The sequence below is a fragment of the Nicotiana tabacum genome, chromosome 24, assembly GCF_000715075.1.
Source record: "Nicotiana tabacum cultivar K326 chromosome 24, ASM71507v2, whole genome shotgun sequence".
Taxonomy (NCBI): Eukaryota; Viridiplantae; Streptophyta; class Magnoliopsida; order Solanales; family Solanaceae; genus Nicotiana; species Nicotiana tabacum.
In genome coordinates, this window is record NC_134103.1 from 17,819,076 (window position 1) to 17,840,972 (window position 21,897).

General features: G+C 35.3%; 2 protein-coding genes across 39 annotated transcripts in view; one reads left to right on the forward strand and one right to left on the reverse strand.

The window, feature by feature from the left end:
* Positions 1-787: 787 nt before the first annotated feature.
* LOC107772664 (uncharacterized) lies at positions 788-8,968 on the forward strand. 3 transcript variants are annotated; one of them, XM_075248309.1, is made up of 7 exons: positions 788-1,022; positions 1,130-1,323; positions 1,497-1,549; positions 4,666-4,812; positions 4,944-5,003; positions 5,584-5,783; positions 6,770-8,968. In XM_075248309.1, exons 2-6 carry the CDS (start codon positions 1,146-1,148, stop codon positions 5,764-5,766), a joined length of 621 nt encoding a protein of 206 aa, XP_075104410.1. In that variant the 5' UTR covers positions 788-1,022; positions 1,130-1,145; the 3' UTR covers positions 5,767-5,783; positions 6,770-8,968. The 3 variants fall into 3 exon arrangements, with proteins under 3 accessions (XP_075104410.1, XP_075104408.1, XP_075104409.1); XM_075248307.1 differs by having other exon boundaries at positions 806-1,022; positions 1,410-1,549; XM_075248308.1 differs by having other exon boundaries at positions 813-1,022; positions 1,410-1,549; positions 5,590-5,783.
* Positions 7,178-21,897, reverse strand: part of LOC107820550 (ATP phosphoribosyltransferase 2, chloroplastic-like) — a 32,174-nt gene continuing 17,454 nt past the window's right edge. For 7 of the 36 annotated variants that reach the window (XR_012706772.1, XR_012706770.1, XR_012706774.1 and 4 more), the window contains 9 exons: positions 21,732-21,822; positions 20,288-20,412; positions 20,126-20,204; positions 19,066-19,195; positions 18,810-18,967; positions 18,565-18,688; positions 17,302-17,673; positions 16,499-16,588; positions 16,276-16,409 (listed from right to left, as the gene is read on the reverse strand). Coding sequence is in view for 1 of the 36 variants with exons in the window: in XM_075248310.1 (XP_075104411.1) it covers positions 13,162-13,290; positions 13,965-14,028; positions 14,227-14,323 (290 nt within the window). In the remaining 35 variants the exon portion in view is untranslated. Of the gene's footprint in view, positions 13,291-13,964; positions 14,029-14,226; positions 14,324-15,013; positions 15,400-15,539; positions 16,410-16,498; positions 16,589-17,301; positions 17,674-18,564; positions 18,689-18,809; positions 18,968-19,065; positions 19,196-19,600; positions 19,789-20,125; positions 20,205-20,287; positions 20,413-21,731; positions 21,823-21,897 lie in introns of those variants that run through there. The other 29 variants (XR_012706780.1, XR_012706778.1, XR_012706779.1 and 26 more) reach the window with 29 other exon arrangements.

A 21,897-nucleotide genomic window follows, 5' to 3' on the forward strand; every position in this document is an offset into this window, starting at 1 on the left:
ACCTCAGATTTGAATTTTTATGGTTCCGTTAGCTCCGTTAGGTGATTTTGGACTTAGGAGCGCGTCCGGAATGTGATTTGGAGGTCCGTAGTAGAATTAGACTTGAATTGGCAAAAGTTGGAATTTTGACGATTTTGTCCTGTAGTGGAAATTTTGATATCGGGGTCGGATTGGATTTCCGAAAGTTGGAATAAGTTCGTGGTGTCATTTTTGACTTGTGTGTAAAATTTGAGGTCAATCGGACGTGGTTTGGTAGGTTTCGGTGTTGTTTGTAAAATTTAAAAGTTTAGAAGTTCTTTATGCTTGAATCCGGGTGTAATTGGTGTTTTGATGTTGTCTTAAGTGATTCGAAGGTTCGACTAAGTTTGCATGGGGTTATATGACTTGTTGGTATGATTGGTTGAGGTCCCGGAGGCCTCGGGGTGATTTCAGGTGGTTAACAGCTTGATGGGAGTTGAGGAATTGCAGCTGAAGCTGCTGTTACTGGTGTAATCGCACCTGCGGAGTGGGAACCGCAGGTGCGAGCCCGCAGAAGCGAAGGAGGAGCCGGAGAAGTCCAAACACATTTTCATTTTCAAACCAAATTTCACCAAAATCAGATTTTTTAGAATAAATTTAGGAATGTATGGCCAAACGCTAACTTAATGTTATGCCACTTGTCATCCTATCTTTATTTTGCCTCTCCTATATATACTATTATATATTTGACAAGAGGGGTTATTTTGATGGTAAGCGATCTCCACTTCCAACCAAGAGGTATGCCGAGTGTGTATTGAAAACAGCCTTTACCTCATGGTAGGGATAAACTTTGGGTACACAGTACCCTTCTCCACACTTAGTGATATTATAGTAGGTTGTTGTTTTTGATAGATGAGCACCACCTTTCGATAGCGACTAAATCCCTAAATTCACCTGCCCTTGGGCTTTTCTCCTCATTCTGCCATTGAATCAAAAAACCCGATTCTTTTTTTGTTCTTCAAAATTCACAAATCACTCTACTATTAAAAAGATCAAAGATTGAGGTATAAGTTTAATTCTATATCTACTCATTAGTGTTCATATTGATGAATTGATATTTGATTTTTTCTTTAAGTATAGTGAAATGAAAAAAAAATGTGTTCTTTTGCAGAGTTTGAGGTTCGGAAATGGAGAAGGAGAGCTATTGCCTCTCTGCCATCTCACCGTTAGATGCTGTACTTCTTTTAACTATTGGTGTGGTCACAATAGTTATGATTCGAATTGTCTATATTGTATATCGGAGAAGCAAACCGTTCAATCCAAAATCACCACTACCTCTCAGTACTCTTATTGTTTTGGGTTCAGGTCTGATTTTTAATTATCTTTTTAGGTTTTGTTATCTTTTGTTCATCTCATTGTTGTAATTTTCTGAAAGTTTGATTGTAATATAGGTGGTCACACAGCAGAAATGCTAAATTTATTAAATGTGCTTCAAATGGATAGGTTTAAGCCAAGGTTTTATGTTGCTGCTGCTACAGATAATATGAGTCTCCAAAAGGCACGCGTGTGTGAGGATTCCTTGGTTGATAAGGTATGTTACGATGTATTTAATTCAATTGGTCGTTATATTCCGTTTGTGTTCTTTTGCTGGGTCAATTTGGGGATTCAAAATATAAAGAAGTAAACACATGAAGAAGCCAAGGGTATTAAACATATACTGTATATACATAAAAGATAAACTTTGACCTTGTATATACAATGTTATTTTCCGGGGAAGGGGATTCAGATGAACCCTTTGCGGCTTGCGCCCCCTAGTGCCACCCCTGGATACCATCATGACAGCCTATTAAGATGAAAAGGCAACATGCGAGTGGAATACAATGAATATTCACTTGCTTCTCTGGCCGAGGAATTAAAAGATTTTTTACATTAGAGTGAAGATGACTAGGAGGCACTTCCTCTTGAGAAGTAGTTTGATAGACATTAATTTGCTTACTTTAATGAATCGAAATATCTCCCTTAACTGAATTTTTGTTCAGTGTAACAGATATAGTCAACAAATTTTGTTGCCTATGGTGTAAATTAGGAAATAATGACTGCTTGAGGTACATTCGCCATCCTCAAAATGGTCAGTACTTGCATGGTTTCGAAAATTCATGAGCTCCATACATGCTATTTAAGCTCACTTAAACATTATTAAATGAATTCACTGATGTCTTGGTTTGTTTGAGGCTGCAAGATACTAAGATATAATTGAGTCTAGAGAGATAAGCTCCTTTTCTCTACTTTAACATCCATCACAGAAAGTAAGATTTACTTCGTAGCTGGGAACAAATCTTAAGATATTACAGAAAAACCCCACAAATTCAGAAGCTTCTGGGATGGATCTGTCTGCAACTAAACAAAGCATCGGAAGCTGAAGGCAACAGCTACAGGAAACGAAAGCTCACAAAAACTGGCGTAGACTACTATATCCAAAAGATCAATTAGTATGGGAGATATGTAAGTATGGTAGCCATACAAAGAAACATGAGAATTGTTCTAATATTGCCGAAGATATTTACAAATGCTCGATGGGAGCACATTGCCAACGGGATTTTGAGATTTGTTGAAAAAGGATTTGCTCACAGGAAAAAACACAACCACTAAGACTGTATTGCTGAGGTTACTGAGATTTATCTGGTACGGCCTGAATTTATTTTATCAACAATGAAAGATGAAGAATAACCCCAATCAGAACTGGTGGCACTATTCTTCAGACAAAATTGGATTTCCTTAGCAGGTGTGAGGTCAGGAGATTCATTGGAAGCTACCAAGAGGTGCCTACGACCTTAAAAATTCAAAAATGTGTTTCAAAGTAAATGGAAGGTATCTACCAAAGTCCAGACTTTAATTCCTCTTAGAATTTCCATAAAGAAGAGAAGCGGAGAGGATCCTTACGGTTCAAGCTATCATATCCACGGATTGGTAGGAATTCCTTGCTAGCTATCCTTATAACTTCATACCTAGCTTCATTTTAGGAATTCATAGCTAGCTATCATTTCTATCAATTCTAGCTATCATTTCTATCAATTCTAGCTATCATTTCTCGGAATTCCTAGCAAGCTATCATTTCTAGGAATTCATAGCTAGCTATCATTTGTAGGAGTTAATAGCGACCATTTCTTGGAATCTGTAGCTATCATTTCTAGAAACTTGTAACTATCGTTTCGAGAAATTCATAGCTATGATTTCTAGGAATTAGTATTGTCATTCCTAGAAATTCGTAGCTATCATTCATGGGAATCCATGGCTATCACTCCTAGGAATCTATGGCTATCATTACTAGGTATCCTTAGCTATCATCCCTAAGAATCCCTAGCTATCATTCCTTGGAATTCTTGGTAATGATGGCTAGGAACTTGTAGCTATCATTTCTAGCAATTCATTACTATCATTTCTAGCAATTCATTACTATACTTTGTTGGAATTCACTACTATCATCTCGTATATGGATGACCAAAAACAATTAAAAACAATTGTTTTATCGTTAGTGAACAGAGTTACCTGCTACCTGTTGTTGGTGGGAGGTGGCATGTATCCCCTGGAATTAGTCGAGGTGCGCGCAAGCTGGCCCCGAAACCACGGTTATTAAAAAAAAATTAAAAATAACTTCTGTGGAATATATTGCAAAAATGAACACTAAGTAAGACTTACACAAAAGAAATATTGCTTAGCGACCTTCTTGGTCTATCTGTCACCATAACTTTCTTAATAATAATTTCTATAGGATTGGTTGGAAAACTTGAAGAGGTTCCGAGCATCATGATGTTTCTCTCAATTTTTGTAGACTTGCAACATCTTGTTGGTAGATTTAGAAAATAACACTTTGTTGACTGATATTCCGAGAAGAAGAACACTTGGGGCTTGTTAGCTAAAACCTTTTCTTTATAGTGCATCAAAGAGTAAACAAGCATATGAATAGTTGTGTAATAATTGGTGTATTTTGAAAAAGCTGCATTCATTCTTGAAATTTTGTTAGTATTATCAGCATATATCTAATACAAGAATGAGTTTATTCATTACTGAGAGTGGTTATTGAAACTTGAAAGTAGCGTGTTAATGGAAAATGTTAGTTATAAAAGACATGTCTTTTCAAAAGGTAGAGTAGTTGTCAAATTCTTTCACTTATGTCTGGTTCATCTATAGGAAAATTTTCTTTCACTTATTGTCTCAATAATTTTGAGACTAAAAAGAGAAACATCTGCATATTTGTACAATTTGTTCCCTTTTTATGCTGAAAACATTTAGCTATCAAGTGTCTGCCCAGCTTTGCTCTATGGTATCTGCTTTTGTCCTTAGAGCTCATCAATGATCTTACTTTTTTTATGTACTTTGGAATCTTCAATTCCAGGTTAAGAGAAAAGTTAGTTTCCTTATAGTAGTACCTTACTTTCTACCACAACATATGCAACCTAGTAGGTCGACTACTCTATCCTTCTTCCCCTCTAATTTTCTGATGCTATATTTTAGATAAAGGAATAGGGTTGCGGTAGGTTGTCGGCCCGCTTAGAAATTGTGAACTCTGTAAATCTCTGAATGTTGAGCCTTAATAGAGCAAAAGGGGTACAGAGAATTCATCTAGCTGATCCCAACTAGCTTTGGGTTGAGGCATAGTTGATTGATCCTTGATATCGTGTATATTAACAGGTTCACCTCTTATTCTAGGCAGGAGGAGATGCAGTAGGAAGAGTTGAATTCATGCAGATATATCGGAGTCGAGAAGTTGGTCAATCATATATTACCTCTGTTGGGACGACATTGATTGCTATGGCACATGCGTTGTGGTTGATGATCAAGATCAGATCCGAAGTGGTACCAGACAAACTTAGTTCATATTACTTTTTCGGAAACCCCCTTTCCCGATGCAACCTTTCTGCATTTCCAGATTCTTCTTTCCTTTTAAGATCCTGCTTAACTAATTTATATATTTTTTGATATCCCAGATCTTGTGCAATGGCCCAGGAACATGTGTTCCACTATGTGTAATTGCCTTCTTTTTTAAGGTTCGTATGTTAGAGAGTGATTTTTCTGTTTTTTGATTTATTTCGATTTGCTTCAGCATGAAAAAATTGCTTGTTAAACGCTTGATCCCATTAGGTTTGAGGTTGCACATGGATTATATCTGTTATATTCCTGATTTGGGATATCAGGCTCTTAAGAGCTTGGTTTCAGCATGAATCCACTTAACTTTTATTCGTAGAAAGAACATTAAAAGTATATTAGTTGTTAGAACATTTCTATGTTCTCTTTTGGGGCACCATGGTAGGTGTTATTGAGAACTCTATTTACCAAATTTCGAGCTTATTTTGTAATCCTATCATACTCCAACAACCATTGGCCCTTCCTCTATTAAAAAAATAATAAATAGAGAAAAATAAACGAGAACAAATAGATGAAAAGGGAGAGAAACAGTTAATAAACTGAACAATGGATTAGAGATATCCCTCAGTCAGCTTGAATCATTGACCTTGATAGCTCGGTGAGGGGTTAATCAATCATTTCCATTACAGTAGGATTCGGTAAAGCTACTTGCATTTTTGTTTTACTTAGCTGACAATTTGAGACGCTAATGAAACTTTATAGCTTCAGGTCTTGGGAATAAGGTGGTCATCTGTTTTCTATGTGGAGAGCATTGCAAGAGTCAGGAAACTTTCTTTGAGTGGTTTGCTTCTTTACAAGCTACACATGGTTGATCAGTTATTCGTCCAATGGCCACAATTGAAAGAGAAATATCCTCGAGCTCATTATGTGGGTTGTCTTATGTAAATAGAGTTGTTCCCAAGGTACGTCTCATAGTCGAACTCCTTTTATGCTCTTGGAGGAACTTAATAGACTTGGTTTTCGTAACGGATGCCCTTCTTCTCTTCGACAGTAATTTTGCTGTCTTCGTGAGCTAAAAGTTGATAATTTTGAAGTTATATTCACTGACTTGAATACACTTACTGGTCACATATAATTGAAAAGATCGACAGGATTTTTTTGCTATCGAAGTTGGCTTTTCCTTTTAAGAATGTTTTAGAGAACAGTAACAAGGTAGTTGAGTTGATGCGTTTGATGTTCAATTGCAATTGCAATGCTGTGTCAGTGTGTGTGTTTCAAACTACTCATGAGCATTACTTTTCTGTAAGATTTAATCTTAAAGCTCTAAGCTTTAACTCTCATCAGAAGTTCGTAGATTTATGTCACTATGCAGGTTTCCATATTAAGAAAATAGTGACGATTAGTACTCCACAAAATTATATAACATCCATATTCCCTTTATGTTATTGCATTTAATTTCCTGGAACTATTAGTTAATTAGCGTCAATCTGAAATTGAAAAGGCGTACGTCCTAAACTCATCATCTGGGTCAATCATAACATTCAAGAAAAATGACATTTAAACTAATTATGTATGTGTGTGTATGTATATATACAATTGAAAGAACTTATTCAAAGAGTTGAATAACATTATCCCTCTCACCTAAATAACTTAGAGGCAGGTGAAATAAAAAAACAATAATTTAAAGACTAACTAAACATCTAAATAGACTAAATACTTGGACAAACACCAGAACAAAACAGAAATACTGCTACTTCACATACCCTCGAATCGAGCAGGACGAACATCAGGAAATTTTTGTACTATACCAGAAGAAACATTTTCAATCAAAACTTGACAAGTAGGGCAGTGAACCGAAGTTGTAGGATTACGTTCAGGCGTGTTAATCCAGGACAAATCTCCCAACAACATATTCAAATAACACCTTGTATGCATTGAATGTCCGCAGGGCTCAGCAATAATAAACCACTTACGGCGAAAGTGTGGATACTCACAGCAACCAGAACGGAAATTCAGAAGCATCTCGTCGTTGTGCCCTAGAGGGATAACAGGTGCCAATGGCAACTGCGGATTTGGTGGTTCTAAGCAAGTTGAAGGCGGATACATGCTGTTGAAATAAATAAAACTGGTTTTATCCTCTAACGGACGCTTGCATGTAAAAGTACTTCAGGTCAGTAATAAATTTAACGTCACGTTAGTAAAAGAGGCACTCCACATGGACTGGATGTGCAAAACATTCCATTGGAAAGACAATTCGTTGGCTTTTGCGACTTGGAACTTCTGTTGTGTATGGTGATACTAGTGTGCGTCAGCCCGAGCCCAATCATCGTAGCCAAATTCAAATACATAAGAAATTGCTTATGAGGATACTTTAAAAATCTATGTTTACTTGACGGTCAAAAGGAATGGCAAATCAAGTTCATAGCAGATATAGAAGAACACTTCATGCAGCTAACAGGAAAGACAATCTAATTGCACTAATCACAGCAAAACCAAAATGTAGGAGAATGTTTGATTTTGTAGATATAGAGACATCCACACGAGTAGTTACATTGAAGCAGTATTTATATTTCTGACAAAGTATGCATCAAACTCCATCTTCAAAGGTATGCCACAAGTGTCAAACTTCATCTTCAATGACAAAGCTACTGTATAGATACGCAAGCGTCAAACTCCATCTTCAAAGGTATGCCACTGATTATTTGTCGCGAGAATGAATACTGGTGAGGAGAGAAAAACACTCTCTAACAAAGGATGTTAGTAATGAAAATAATGTTCCCAAATATCTGCAAGCAACAAAAAAATGTCACAAATATGGAATGCAGAGTTTTCGAGCGTGAGATCTTCCACTATATTGGATTGGCATTATTACAGCAAAAAATTTCAGATTTTAAATGTAAAAACAAGAAAAACCGAAGAGAGATTTTTCAAGGCAGCAGTTAATGTTGAAGCAACAAAAAAATTCAAGAAGAGTAGCAAGTCGGGACGAATTGCCAATCTTGATAGCCCTCCTGTTCACAAGATTCGTAAGGAAAAGTGCAGTCTCAAATAAGGAGTTGGAGACCCAAGTACAACGTTGAAATATCTATTTGACTAATAACTCACCTAAGTTGTGGTCACAAAGATACTTTGACCTTCTAACATCTTCTGTATCTGGTTTTTTAAGTCTCTGCACATTTAAATGTAAGGCATAGAGTTTTCAACTACACTTTCTGTACCTATTTTTAAACACCTTGCATGTAATTTGTGTTTCCTCCTAAAAGAAAACATGTAGTTGTATCTCAGAAGAATTCGGTGCATAAAGAGCATATATTAACAGGATAACTCCACGAAGATGAGAAGCCTATCCATAAGCATGTCAATCAACATGTTCAGTCAGAGGACTCAATTTTTTTTAATAAAAAAATATAGGTGTCAATTATAGGACCCTTAGTTTACTGAAAGAGAATGTTTCGAACTCTTTTAAGGATTATTTGGTGGTGCGGTCAAATTCATCTATAAATTACGGTAATTTATGTGACTTATCAACAGCAAAAGAACTCTAGTTGTGTGTCGAGACAACAATTTCTAGTTTAAGGGATAAGCTCCTTCACAATTATATATGAGTATGAACTTCAGCTAACAAAGCAACAACAAACTACACATTGCATTTTCTTATGGCATTAACAATATATGTCTACATATACAACAATGGTAGATCTCCATAATCAAATAGAAACATGCTGCACTTATTTTTCTTAAGAAAGGGAAAAGGGAATGAAGAAGAAGAACGAACTGAACTCAACTTTTTCACTAAGAACTGTTTTCTATGCACTTCCATTACTTTGATTTTGTTTATATCAATTTCTCTCTCACTTGTTCTTTCCATTGCTAATTGAACAGAATTACCTCATTAAATACTTATTGAACATACTAACAGAATCTACTTGTTTATTTCTCATCCAGTAATAAAATATATATACATATAATTTATCTTTTAGATACCCAGTGTTGAGTTTTTTCATAAGTCAGATCCATCCCCATTGTTTATCTCAGTCATCCTGCTTTGAAAATTTAAAGACTTCAAGTTGAATTTTTTTGATAAGTAAGAATTCAACTTGAAATTACATGGATATGTTTCCACTAAAAGGCAAGTCCTTATTTTTCAGCGTTTAGGATCAACAGCCACATCTGTCATATTTGTGTGGGCATCGATGTCTCAGCTTCACAGCTGTTAATATGACTATCATAAAAAGTACTCTTCCATCATGGCCCAATCCGAGGTTATACGGAAGAAATTGGTCAGATCCCATACACGGGTGACATAACTCATATCATTGCTATAATCCATGCTTACTACTTTTTTTAGTAAAACGAAAAAAGCAATCTTTGAATATTGACACGCAAAGTGCAGCGATCAGTAAGTCGTTACGAAGCAGGGTGATCAAGACATGAAGGGGAAATGGAGAAGGACTTAAGCAACTCTTAAGACCAGCTATTCATGCACATAATATGTTTATTCTATAAATAGGACAACAGAATCTTATGTAGAGGACCAAATTGTAAAGTCAAATAGAAGTAAATTATGTGCCTTTTAAGTTGTTGAATGATAGATTTGAATGTTGCAAAAAATCTGTTGAAAAAAAAATACAACAAAATATTATTAGTGGTTTCACGCATATAATCAAACACCTTAAACGTGCACGGTGCGGTAGTGCTCAAGGTGTTTTAAATGAACCTCATCTTGCATAAAATACGTAAGGAAGAATATGTAAAAGATTACAATTAGAAAATAACTTTTCGGCGAAGAAATTCTGACTGCATAATGTTTATGAGTTATAGCTAAAACCACCAAAAGTAATCTCAATTACCGGGTATTTTGGAGATAATCTTGCAGAGGTTTTGATATTAGCAGAAAAGCACTCAAAATTCCAGTGCTGGCCTACAGATTTATCATATTTACTGTCAATGTGTAATTGAAAAGAGAAATTAAAAACAAAACTCTAAGAAAACGCGAACGAATGAGAAAAGTAAGAACAATCAGTTGGTTAGGTATATTCTCAAACACCCTAGGTCCATCAGAGGGCAAACCTGATATGATTTCTAACATGTATGGGAAATCTAGCAAGATAATGTCCAAAAGAACAAAAAAGCTACCAGATATCCACCAAAATTCTGTTGGCAATAACAGGGTGCGTTAAAAAAAAGGCTGAGTATAGAAAAGCTTAACTGGACAAGATTAAGCATATAGCAGAAAAATTAAGCACATAAACAAAATTAAGCACACACCAGAAAAATATAGAACTCGAATTGAGAAATTTATGAATTTGACAAAAAGATCCTCGACTACAGATGAATGCAAGCATGACATATTGACATTTGCCAACACACCAAGCAAGAGGAGCAAAAGATTCAAACTAAACTCACGGGTAAGAGCAGACAGTAGACGGAACCACGGAAGCAACCAAATCAGAAGTACAATCAGAACAAAGGACAAACGATTGGAGGCAAAATTAGTAGAAGCATCATTTATAGAACAAAGAATAATGAAGAGATTCACAGATTGTAATACTCTAAACCATTTAGCAACACAAAGCTATATTCAAAAACTCCACTCTTTTTAAAAATGTCACCTTTCTACAAAATAGCAGATCAAAAAAGAGACTATTGATGAGGAAAAAAACTCTGACTAAACAAGCAAAATTCATCAGCTTTCAACATCTAAGAACTGCAAGGAAACCAAGTCCGCATAGCAGAACGAAAAGTAGGCGCATTGGAGCAACAAAAATTTAGTGTTGCAACAGCTTGTTCCCCCCCCCCCCAAAAAGTTCCAATACAACTTGCATAATTGAACATCAAATGTGAAATTATACTAAGAAAAGAGCACCCACACGATGATATAGATGACTAAGTCGGGACTCGAGTGTTAAACTCTTGCCCAACAATGTTCTTAAACTCATGAAAGATATCTTTGCAGTTATCAGTTCAACCAAATAAATCATCACCTAAAAAGTTGATATTGGAGAAAAATTGCACAATATGGCAACATACTGCTGAAAACAACGCTTAAGCAACAGATTACTTTATGTTTCACCATTTTTTAGCCACTACAATGAAAACACATGTATCATAATTCCGCAGAAATCCAACATAAAAAATAATTAAGAAAACAATCTGTACCAAAAATTCAAAACTAATGTACAAAAAGCTTAAAACTTTTCATATAAAGATGGCAAATTGGAGTACGCAAAATCCCATAAGCTTTTTACAATAGAGATGAAGGAAAAGACCCTGATTAAATAGCCTACGACCCTCCCTCTCAAATTTTACAGCAGGGGAATTGCCATTATTATCAAATTAAGAGAGGGGGGAGTAGAGTTTTTCTTTTGTTTAATTTAACTAACTAAATCCCATAAGTTTTTTACAATAGAGATGATATACTAACGCCATGAAGATGAAACTGTGTAATTTCACAAACAGTCGCAACCAACCGTTTACCCAATTTGAACAAAAGAAAGAAAAAACGAAAAGTCACCTTATAACTAACACAGCCAACAAGAGAAGATTCAAAAGACAGGAAAGTTGGAGAGCAATTGAGTATATCGGAAAACCTGGATAAAGAGCAGTAGAGGCGCACGTCAGAACCGGGGAAACTACGGATTCCACGTCTGTTAAAAAAAGTTGCAGTTTTCCCAAAATGTCCTTGACGACCCCAAGCTCCTCAACTGTCCTTTATTAGTAAGAGGAATAATAGCAGTAGTAAGGGTTGCCCGAGTAAAGCCCGGGCCAACATGAACAAAGCTATCTGCTGTAAGTAAAGTTATAATGACAATGTCGGCAAAGAATGAGCTTGCTTGTGTGGGAGAGAAATAGAAGACTACGGAGCTACTACAGGAATGTTATAAGCAAAGGCAATTGTTAGTATTTCCTTATAGGTTTCCCCAACTATGCCACAACCGAAGCTAGCATTGTTGCGAGCTAATGCTGAATTTATCGTGGAAAGTTCCATTAGAACAAAGTTATGAGATAGAGTAAGGTTAAATATTGGAAAAATTAACACCTATGTATACCAAGAAAATTCATTTGAAAAAAAAAGAACTCCTACACTGCACCCAATATAACATATATATTAGATATATCATCTGCTACTGCAGATAGGCTGAAAGCTTCAATTATGCCAAATCTTAACCTATGAGAAGACACCAAATAAAATAGCATTAATTGATTTAATTCTACTTTTCACATTATCATACGTAAGAAGAACAAATCTAACTATTGGCCTCAATGACTTCACCGTTTCATACTACATGACTCAATACAAAGTAAAAGATATCAACTAAACATGGTAGATGCATTAACTTATTTCTCTGCTGCACTACTCCATCAAAAGCATAGGCACCATTGCTAAAACTTAACTTTCTGGAAATTTAGTTAAAACAGGAAAATAGTGCTATGATCTGTGTCTGCTATCTCCTTCAAAAGTAACTTTTATTGCCGCAAGCAAGGAAGTACTGAGCTGTTCAACAACTTGGTCAAGGAGAACTATCAATAAGCTAATTATGGTATCACTTTGGATATTATTGTTTAAATAAATGTTAAATTTTTTATAAGGATTACTGTTTAAATGTTAATATTAAGATTCAGTTTGAAGAATTCCCTTTTTTCTTTCCTGTTCATCGTGACAGACAACAAATAATAAATTTAACATGATACAATAAAAAAGCGTCAAAACATTCGTACTATTTCAGATGTATCTTCGGGAGACAAAATGAGAATATCCCAAGTCCTAGAAGCAGGTACATGTAACATGAGGTGAAGCAAGGTTGTTCTTTCCATTAAACTGATTAAAAAGAATTAACAAGGAGTTGTCCATTTGCCAGTAGGAGTTGCTGGATGGCACATTCTTCACCAAGCGGAATGCATCTTTTTTATGGGTGTTATACTTTATTTTCCTCTTAGATTAATCTATTACTAACTGCTTTGATGCTCAAACCTAAGCCTGAAATATTTTCAATGAACCAATAGCAAAATTAAATGAGCTCTCTTTAGCAGAACACTTCTCTAGTCTTTCGTCATCTCTATCAGGATGGCTGAGCCAATTTCGTGAGGTTCTGTTCTCAATGTACTTACCTATGTGTCTTCAGTCTGTTCTACATCCTTGCCTTTATCAGGAGAGATGCTCCTCAGCTTATGTTTCCTTCAATAGTTATTGTGATCTTTTAACAACGGACCTGTGCATTAACAGAGTGTTTCGCAAATAGGTCTGAGAGAGAATATACATGCCAAAGAAAAAGTCTTACACTGAGCATCCATTCCAAGGATTTTGCTTGTATAAATACCCTAGCAACTAATAGAATTAGTTTAAGTTTGGACCATAATTGACTCTTGTTTGAGTGTGTCGAGACCAACGATACCAACGTCTAAATCTCCTGATACCAACTTCCGAACAATGTATTTTGGCTGTTGAAACGAAACTTCCAGATTGGATATCTGCAACCCACAAAGAAAAAGAAGTCGTGTAACTAAAGTAAATCATGTGTTCTCCTGAATAATAAGCTCTAGATTTCCAAAGAGATAACCCAAAAGATGCAAAGCTTAAATGAGAGCTTTCAATAAGTATGAAAATGCCAAATATTCAATAATACAGTCTGCCATAATATCAAACTGAGTGTGAAGTACAACAGTCAAGATATTCACCATATCTTGCTCTAGAGACTTATAGATAACAATGTTACCACCAGCAGAAATGCGATGTCACTTCCCTTTAAAGTGGAAGAATACCTCAGTTACTATCCAATATATTGGTAGAGGTAATCTGAACTTAAAATAGTCCAGAAGGACATCAATAGGAAAAGCCTTAAAATAAATTTTAAACAGTGATTTACTCTAGAAATTACTTCCAATGCCACAAATGCAATATCAGGATCATTTATCTAATTTTTGTGCAGCTTCGTCAACTTATCCACCTAAACACAACATTGTAATTAAGGGTTTATTTGTAAAACCAAAACAACCAGTTTAACATAAAACCATGAGTTTTTATAAAGAATCTTAATCAGAATTGAACATAAATGTTTCTGTAAAAAAGCATGCCAAGAGAACTCCATGTGTGTGGGTTTTATCGTTAATATAACATAGTTTATCCCACATTTATAGAAGCTTACTTCTGGGTAGAATGCCCAAAGAGCTTTGGCTTGGGTGCTCGAACTTCCTATGAGATGTTTTCTCCTTCAATATGTTAAAAAACGCAATATAAAAACAATCAGTTAAGCTTCAATCTAAAACAAATTAGAGTGAGCTATACGAATTATCTGTAACCATTCAGCTCACTTTGGCCACAATACTACTTCGCTTATAAATATTTTTTATTATACTGAAAAGCAGAAGCATGTAATGTAAACCATCAGTAGCAAATTAAATATGAACCTGTTTGGAAGAGTAGCATTTTGTAGTACTATTTCTGAGTCACAAACGCCAGCAAAAGAGCCGCCACTAACATGTTCGTTATAGTCTACCACTACAACTGGAATAAGAAAGAAAAAAAGGTTACACAAAATACTTTATTAAAAGTAAGATATGGAAATATGTGTATACAAAATAATAAAGCATGGAAAGAACAGAAGATCTACGGAATCATCTTATGTCGAAAACATAAATCGGCTGCCTTTCGAATGATTTCATCATAATCAATGTTATATGCAGAATGATCATCATCGCTTGTCGGCGTAGGTGGCTGAATCAGCAATGTTACGCTATTCGAATTTTTTGTTCTCGATAATGCAACATAAAGTTGACCATGTGAAAATATAGGTTCCCCCAAAATAAATCCCTACAAAATCTAATGTTTGATCCTATGCTTTATTTATAGTCGTAGCAAAACAGACTCTTACTGGAAATACGATTCATGAACAGTAATCGACACACAGATATAACCAGTATAATTGAAGCCACCTGTGTTTCATTTTTAGAAAAATTGCCTTCTTGCCTAACATTCTAGAAGGGGAAAAAAGGAGTTTACTTTCAAATATCAGTCCATCTAAAAATGTTAAATCAATAAAACATCTCACTTGGAATTAGTTTGATGCTTCTCTTGGTTTTGTTCAACTTGAATATCGAATAGAACTTGTGGTGCGAAAAGGAACTTACAAATAGCAGATATACGCAGAAGGCGAGAAAACACAAGAAAAGAAGAGGAACACAAAACAGAACTCACCGGATAGTAGATCCACAGAAAACACAGCTAAACGTAATAGTGCCAGAGAACAGAAAAAGAGATGAGAAAAGGAATTTGAGGAACCGAAAAATTTGTGCGAATTTTTGAGTTTCAACCTGTCTGGAATTACCCTGGAATGATAGTAAAAAAGAGCATAGAAGAGACGGTAGTAAGGATTAGAACTGCCTGAGGGAGAATACAGCAGCAACTCAAATTTTAGGGATATACACGTCAGAATTGGGGAAACCACGCATATCTAATTCTTCCCTCATCCGGCACAACCCACCCTAACAGATCATGTTTGAAGACTGTAGTGTTGAGTACGTTGACATGTCAACAGAAGATTGGAAATTTTGTAACTATCTTCTGTAATCAGGTTTTTGTCCCAGCTTTTCATTTAAGGTTCAATCTATTATTTGTCCCAGTTTTTTCTGGACGACCGACAGAAAATGATGGACCAACAATTTAAACAATTACAACACAGCAGCTATTCCAAAAATCAGGAAAATAAGAAATCAAAACTCACCTTATAATTGTACAACCAGCTGGAATAAACTGTCCACGAAGAGAAGACTCAAACAGACAAAGGAAATTGGAAGAGAGTTGAGCAACTGTGACGAAGACCAGTGTAGAGACTCTGCAAATCCGGAGGAAGCAGAGTATTGAAGCCGAGCATTCGTTTGAGCGGTGTAAAGGCCAAAACTAAAGCGCGTGTCAAAACTAAAGTAAGGTTAGCACGTGGCTTAGGCTAAAATATTTGCAGTTTTCCCAAAATGCCCTTACGACCCCAAGCTCCTCAAACTGTCCCTTAATAAGACCTTACGACGCCAAGCTCCTCAAACTATCCCTTAATAAAATATACTTAGTGGGAATGGCCCGGGCCCAAACTTCATAAAAATAGCAACTTATATTAATTTATAAAGAAAATAAATTACATTCTATAGGGAACAAATATGAATTGATTTGTTAAACATTATGGTCTCTGTGAGTCTGAGACGAAGAGCGTCGTGATCACTCTAAATTATTCCTTGGATGACAGTAAGTTTCTTTCGATTTAGTCTTAGAAAGTTGGATATACGTCTTCTCCTGATATGTACATACGTGTTTGAAGATCGCTAGCATGTGTTTGACAGGTAATGCAAAGAATAACATCTACTTTTTTCAGCTACCAAATACGTTGTCACTTGCCGTTACTGACGTCCTTTTGTTTTCAATATTGCAGAAAATATGGACAATGCAGAGCAAAAAAAAAAAAAAACTCAAGCCAAAAAAGAGGTCATATTTACTGCTAGTCTTTCAACCCACTATTTACATCAGTTACAACACTAATATATTTTACTGACTAACAAAAAAATGCCAGTAAGTTACACAAAGCGAACTGCATTGTCCATATTTTCTGCAATATTGAAAACAAAAGGACGTCAGTAACGGCAAGTGACAACGTATTTGGTAGCTGAAAAAAGTAGATGTTATTCTTTGCATTACCTGTCAAACACATGCTAGCGATCTTCAAACACGTATGTACATATCAGGAGAAGACGTATATACAGGCATTTTTTACAGAGTTATAACACCCTGCGAACAAAACATACGTAAGATCTATAATGATGCCTTTTTTCGTCAACCAAAAATTTTTATCAGTGAACCACAATTTATATTGAAAAATATGTTGCATAATCCTAGTCAGTTATACCAATACAAGGGAAATAAAAGTGCAAGGTAGAAAGTATAAATCAATTCAAGCACAAGAATGTCTTAGAAAACTTGTACATATACAGTAATACTACTTTATAAGTAATTTTTTATCAGGAATAAGAAGTGTAACAATAATCAGTCAATGCAGCAGTTATGTAATATATTATCATAGGAACTTAGAGAATTCTTTTCTAGACATGAACAATGGAATATTACTGATGTTTAATGAAAGATAGTGCACTTGAAATTTAGCTAACAATGGATTGTCAACATTATCAACACAATAATGTTTGCTAATGACCAGGCAAATTAGGAGTCGAATGAAACTATTGCTTTCTCTGTCTGTTATTTTTGGATTGGCTGCTGGAGGGCGTTCTTTGGAGAGGATGAATGTGAGCGAATTAGAGCTTATGAATGAATATAGAATGGAATGGAATATGCAATAGCCTTTTTTTTTATTTGAAGTTTCTTTTGATACTCCTACATCAGAAGTCAAAGAAGTTATTCTTGAATATGAATAACAAGGTCCTAAAAGTTTATCACCTTTAAGTATGGAAAAAAGTAATGAAAAAGTAGAGATAAAGTTTATTAACCTTCATTTTTTCTTGGGGGAGTCTCCAGTTTAGTTTGTTGCCTCTTTGTTGCCTCTTGGTAGAAGAGCCACCTTTAGTAGTTAACTCGTTCTTCAGCTCTTCTCTGGGTGTAACTTGTTCCACATTCGACTGAATGTTGTCTTCGTTTTCTATCTCTTTCTTGAGTTCAACATTTTCCAATTTAGTGTTACTGCTCTCTCCAATTTCTTCAGAGGCTACTGGTGCGGGCAATTGAAACAAATCTTCCTTCACATAGTAGGACACAATGAACAACCGCGTATCAGAAGTTCTAGAAAATGTTTTTCTCAGTTATATCTTGAAGAGTTTATGAGGAAGACACTGTCGAACATGTTCAAGAGGTAATGGTTTTTCCTGCAGGAGAGAAAAAAATGAATTAACACATCAAGATAGTGGTCAAAAGTAATATACTCTGAATTAAATTGGATGTTTTAAGCCTATGAAGTACTTGGGATGCAGAGGCTACAAGCTTCTATAGCGTTTAATTAAGCCAATTGTAATATTTAAGCGACCTAAAAGAGATGTTTTAGTTATCAACAGGCATGTGGAAATGGAGGTATAAACAGACATAATCAGTACTTTAGCAAGAAAATTGTTGACAAGCTCTCTGCATCGGCAGTAACTAACATTGCCGAGCAGTACAAGTCAGATGATGAACCAACAAAGCAACATTGAATAGTCAGGTAACAACTTAGAATTAATCAATTAACAAAAATGCATTGCTGGGAACAAAAAAGTACGTAGTTGTGTAAGGTAAAATAAGTCAACATCATTTTGCCTACTACAGGCAAACAAAATCTCGTTTTTTCCTCGTTTTGATGCTCTTCTTGTCTCTCACTCTTTGTTTTTTCTCTCCTTTTTCATCTTCAAAGAAATAATCAAGAACTCAACTTTAGGTTCTAATTTTCAGTTACCAGTGAGATTCAATCCAAGAATTTTCAAGGGGTTAATGTTAATGTCCTTTCAAGACACTTTCTTGAATTTTTAGAAGGAAGAATAACGACATTTGAGAAGAATGGTTTGTTCTAATTACACTTGAGTAAGTATTGGATGATTTGCAGTTCTGTTTTTTTAGTGTTGGTGTATGGTCCAATTTGCGTGCAGGTCAACAAATTAATCGAGATATCAGTTATCTCCTACAAAGGCAAACATCAAGGAAGACAGAATTGGAAAAATTGAGAGTAAACTTGTTTTCACGATATCATAGTTTTAAAAAAGTTTCTCCTGTTGCCATCAACAACGTACCTTAACTGAGATTATTTCACAGATATCTGCGGCGGTCATGTCAAGAAATTTCTCTCCTAATTCGCCTATTAATGTCGCAACAGCTGATCCATTGTCATCTGTCATTACAACCTCAAAGCAGGCCCTAATATGCAATTAATTTACGTTATTTAATTTTCATAAAGCCAATGACAGAAGAAACTTTTTTTGTTTGAAGATGTCGAACAAACATATTTTATTAAGCTCGGACTCTAAGCTGCAATAACCTGGGTGTTAACATCGCACGTTGCTTGCAGCTTGCACAATGAATAATTTTCGGCAAATGAGTTCTGTACTGCTGCCCGCAGTGGGAACACAGTAATTCATAGAAATCTTGGTCACCAGTCGGCAATGATAATTTACCTTCCACGTAAAAGAGTTGTATCTGCGAAAGAGGGGAATAGAAGTAGATTTATTGAGTTGGGATAAAAATACTAAAGTAGTCTATATGTACACATATTAGCATGCATGAAATACACATACATGAGGTTGTGACTGGATATCAGCAATTGGGACAGTATCATTGTGTTCTGCCGCAAGCACCAGAGACGAATCAACCGCCGAAAAATTTTGCTGACTGTATCTCATCAATCTTGGTCGGTTGTCTCTGACCCTGTACGTGTATAGAGGCATTTCAATGGCAACAAAATGTGAGGTAGATTTAAAATGACACAAAAAGGTTGTGACAAACTTTAAAAACGTAGGAAAAAGTAGGAATAGGTTGTTTCAGTGACAAATTATTGCGCAGATTACACCAATAACACGGAAAATTAACAGAAAGTACCAAAAAAAAATACATCTTTTAGTTGACCACAGTTATAATGCATATAACATAATATTTCAGTTGGCTAGAGCTCCAACATATAGTACATATATGGTATGTGGACATAGAGTGTAGACACGTTCTAAGAATACAAATAAGAAACTCTGGTTATTAGCTTCAGTAACTGCAGCAGTTCCTGTTGGAAGAATAAGTTAATTTTGCAGAAATTTAGTCAACATTGAACAACGATATCACCTTATTTGTCAGATTGTAGAGCAACTATCCCCAACAAGCAACACGGTGCAGTGCTATTTCATAGCTGATCAAAGGAATAACAGTACATATTGGAAGCTCATAGAAGTACTGGTTGTTCTTACCAATGTTACATATACCATACCAAAATACTCACCGAATATAAGGGCAAAGTCACACATCCCCAAGAACTGTTCAGTAAATTATTTTGGTGAGAAAATTTGCATATAAGCTCTAAGATCTTAAACTCATAAAGTTATGTTGTAAAATGAGATGCAATGTAGTTCAAAACCATTTCAATAAAGATACACATATACCAAGTTGTTATAAACTTGTAATTAACTGAAAGAAAATTTTTGAACTTATAGCATGCTAAGCATGTCCCTTTTTCTTGGGAAGAAGGGAAACACGGTAGTACAATAGGGAATTGCATATGCTGGACCATCTAGTTTTACCCGCACATGTTTAGTTTGCATATAACTAATTAACGAAATATAAAATTCGATTATATCAATATTTGTTCCATACCAGTTCAGAAGTCTTCCAACTTGAGGATATGGTAGATTTATTAGTATGACCGAGTTGTACCTTGTCGACAATGATAATCCTATATGACACATTATGTTAGTAAAGAATTCACAACAGACCTCTTGCAATACCCAAAAAACAAAAGCGTAATGTTTTCCATACCAACATAGTTGGTTCACGTAATTCGTTTTGCTACAATTATTGGATATTCAGCAACCTGTGCAGCGAGGATGCTTCCATCAGCGTCGGCGAGGTCTTCCCACAGCGTAAGGATAGTAGGCCTCATACTACAGTAAAAGAAATGGACAATAAGTGACATTACCTAATAAATAAAAAATAGAAGTCTTACAATGTTAGCAAGAGTAGTAAAGAAGAGGATGTAAATATATAGCAGAGACAATTCCGTAAGACCGTAATTCAAACAATGCTCTAAGAAGTAAGTAACATGTTCGCGCAGGAGAGTGGAGGTTGGCAGAAAGGTTTTTTAAATGATGCATCTTGCGTGTCTAAGCATACAAATGCAGCATAACCTAAATAGTTTGCAACTGTCACTGTATTTTCTAAAATTTACGCAGCGAATACATAGTAAAAATATATATTTTAGGGCCCAAAAAAGATAACAAATAAATTACCTGATAGATTGCCGGGTATAAGGATTGAGAAGAGAATTTTTCTGCCTATATAGGAACTTAAGAACTTATCTAAATAGTTTTTCATATGTTAATATATTGCACTTTATCATTCTTTGTTAAGTTTTTTTTGTCAACCAAAAATATTTCTACAAAAAGTTGTAACTGACGTAGAAGAGGAAATAGGGGAGTATTTGGAGAAATAAGACACGTCTATCTAATATATTAGAGTTAGCTGCACATTAAAATCTTATCTAATGGATGATCTTCTAAAATGAGTAACAAACTTTCTTAACTCATATTATATATGAATCACGTTTTAGCTACAAAAATGACATGGACAATAGAAAATGAGGAGTTTTGATTTCCCACTGACTAATGAAGTCTTCTTGACTAAGATGTGTCAGATGGTAGCAACCAATGTTACATTAAAAAAGGCAGTAATGGACACATTAAAAAAACAGTGATAGACACATTTCAGACTTCTTTGCATTTCTTTTCTTGTGAGCAGTATTGGATTTTACCTAGGCCAATATACAAAATAAAAATTTGTACTAAACCATGGTGATCACTGAAATGTTGTAGTTCAAAATGTCAAGACAAAGAGAAAGCTGGATTACGTCCGAAAGCGTATACAATTTCTTTTTGGAGATCTTATGCCTTGTTCTATTCATAGAAAGATAAAATTTGTTGAACAAAACGGTAAGGCAAGTGGCATAGATCAAGCTCAAGGTGCAATAAATGAGTCTGGAGAAATTTCTTCCTGGCAGCTTTAGTCGAAGAAGGTGACACTTATGAGGAGATGGCTGAGATTATAATCTCATGACATTATAACTTCTTAATCGAAGGTATCTGACCAAAGTAATCAACTGAATAAGACGACATCGTCGTACAGTATCTGGCTATATATTTATAGCCAGTTTTTTTTGCAAGCTGTAGCAAAAGTAATAAACTAAATAGAGTGCCAGCAGACTTACTTGGTATCCATTACGATGATTTCACGACATTTGTTACTGTTAGTGCCAGCATACTTTATCGAGCCACATTTCACCACAATGGCAATTATGTCTGTTTAATGGACATTGCAAGCGGCTTATAATTTAGACCAATGTACAGTCTCAGAATGTAAGGATACGAATAAAT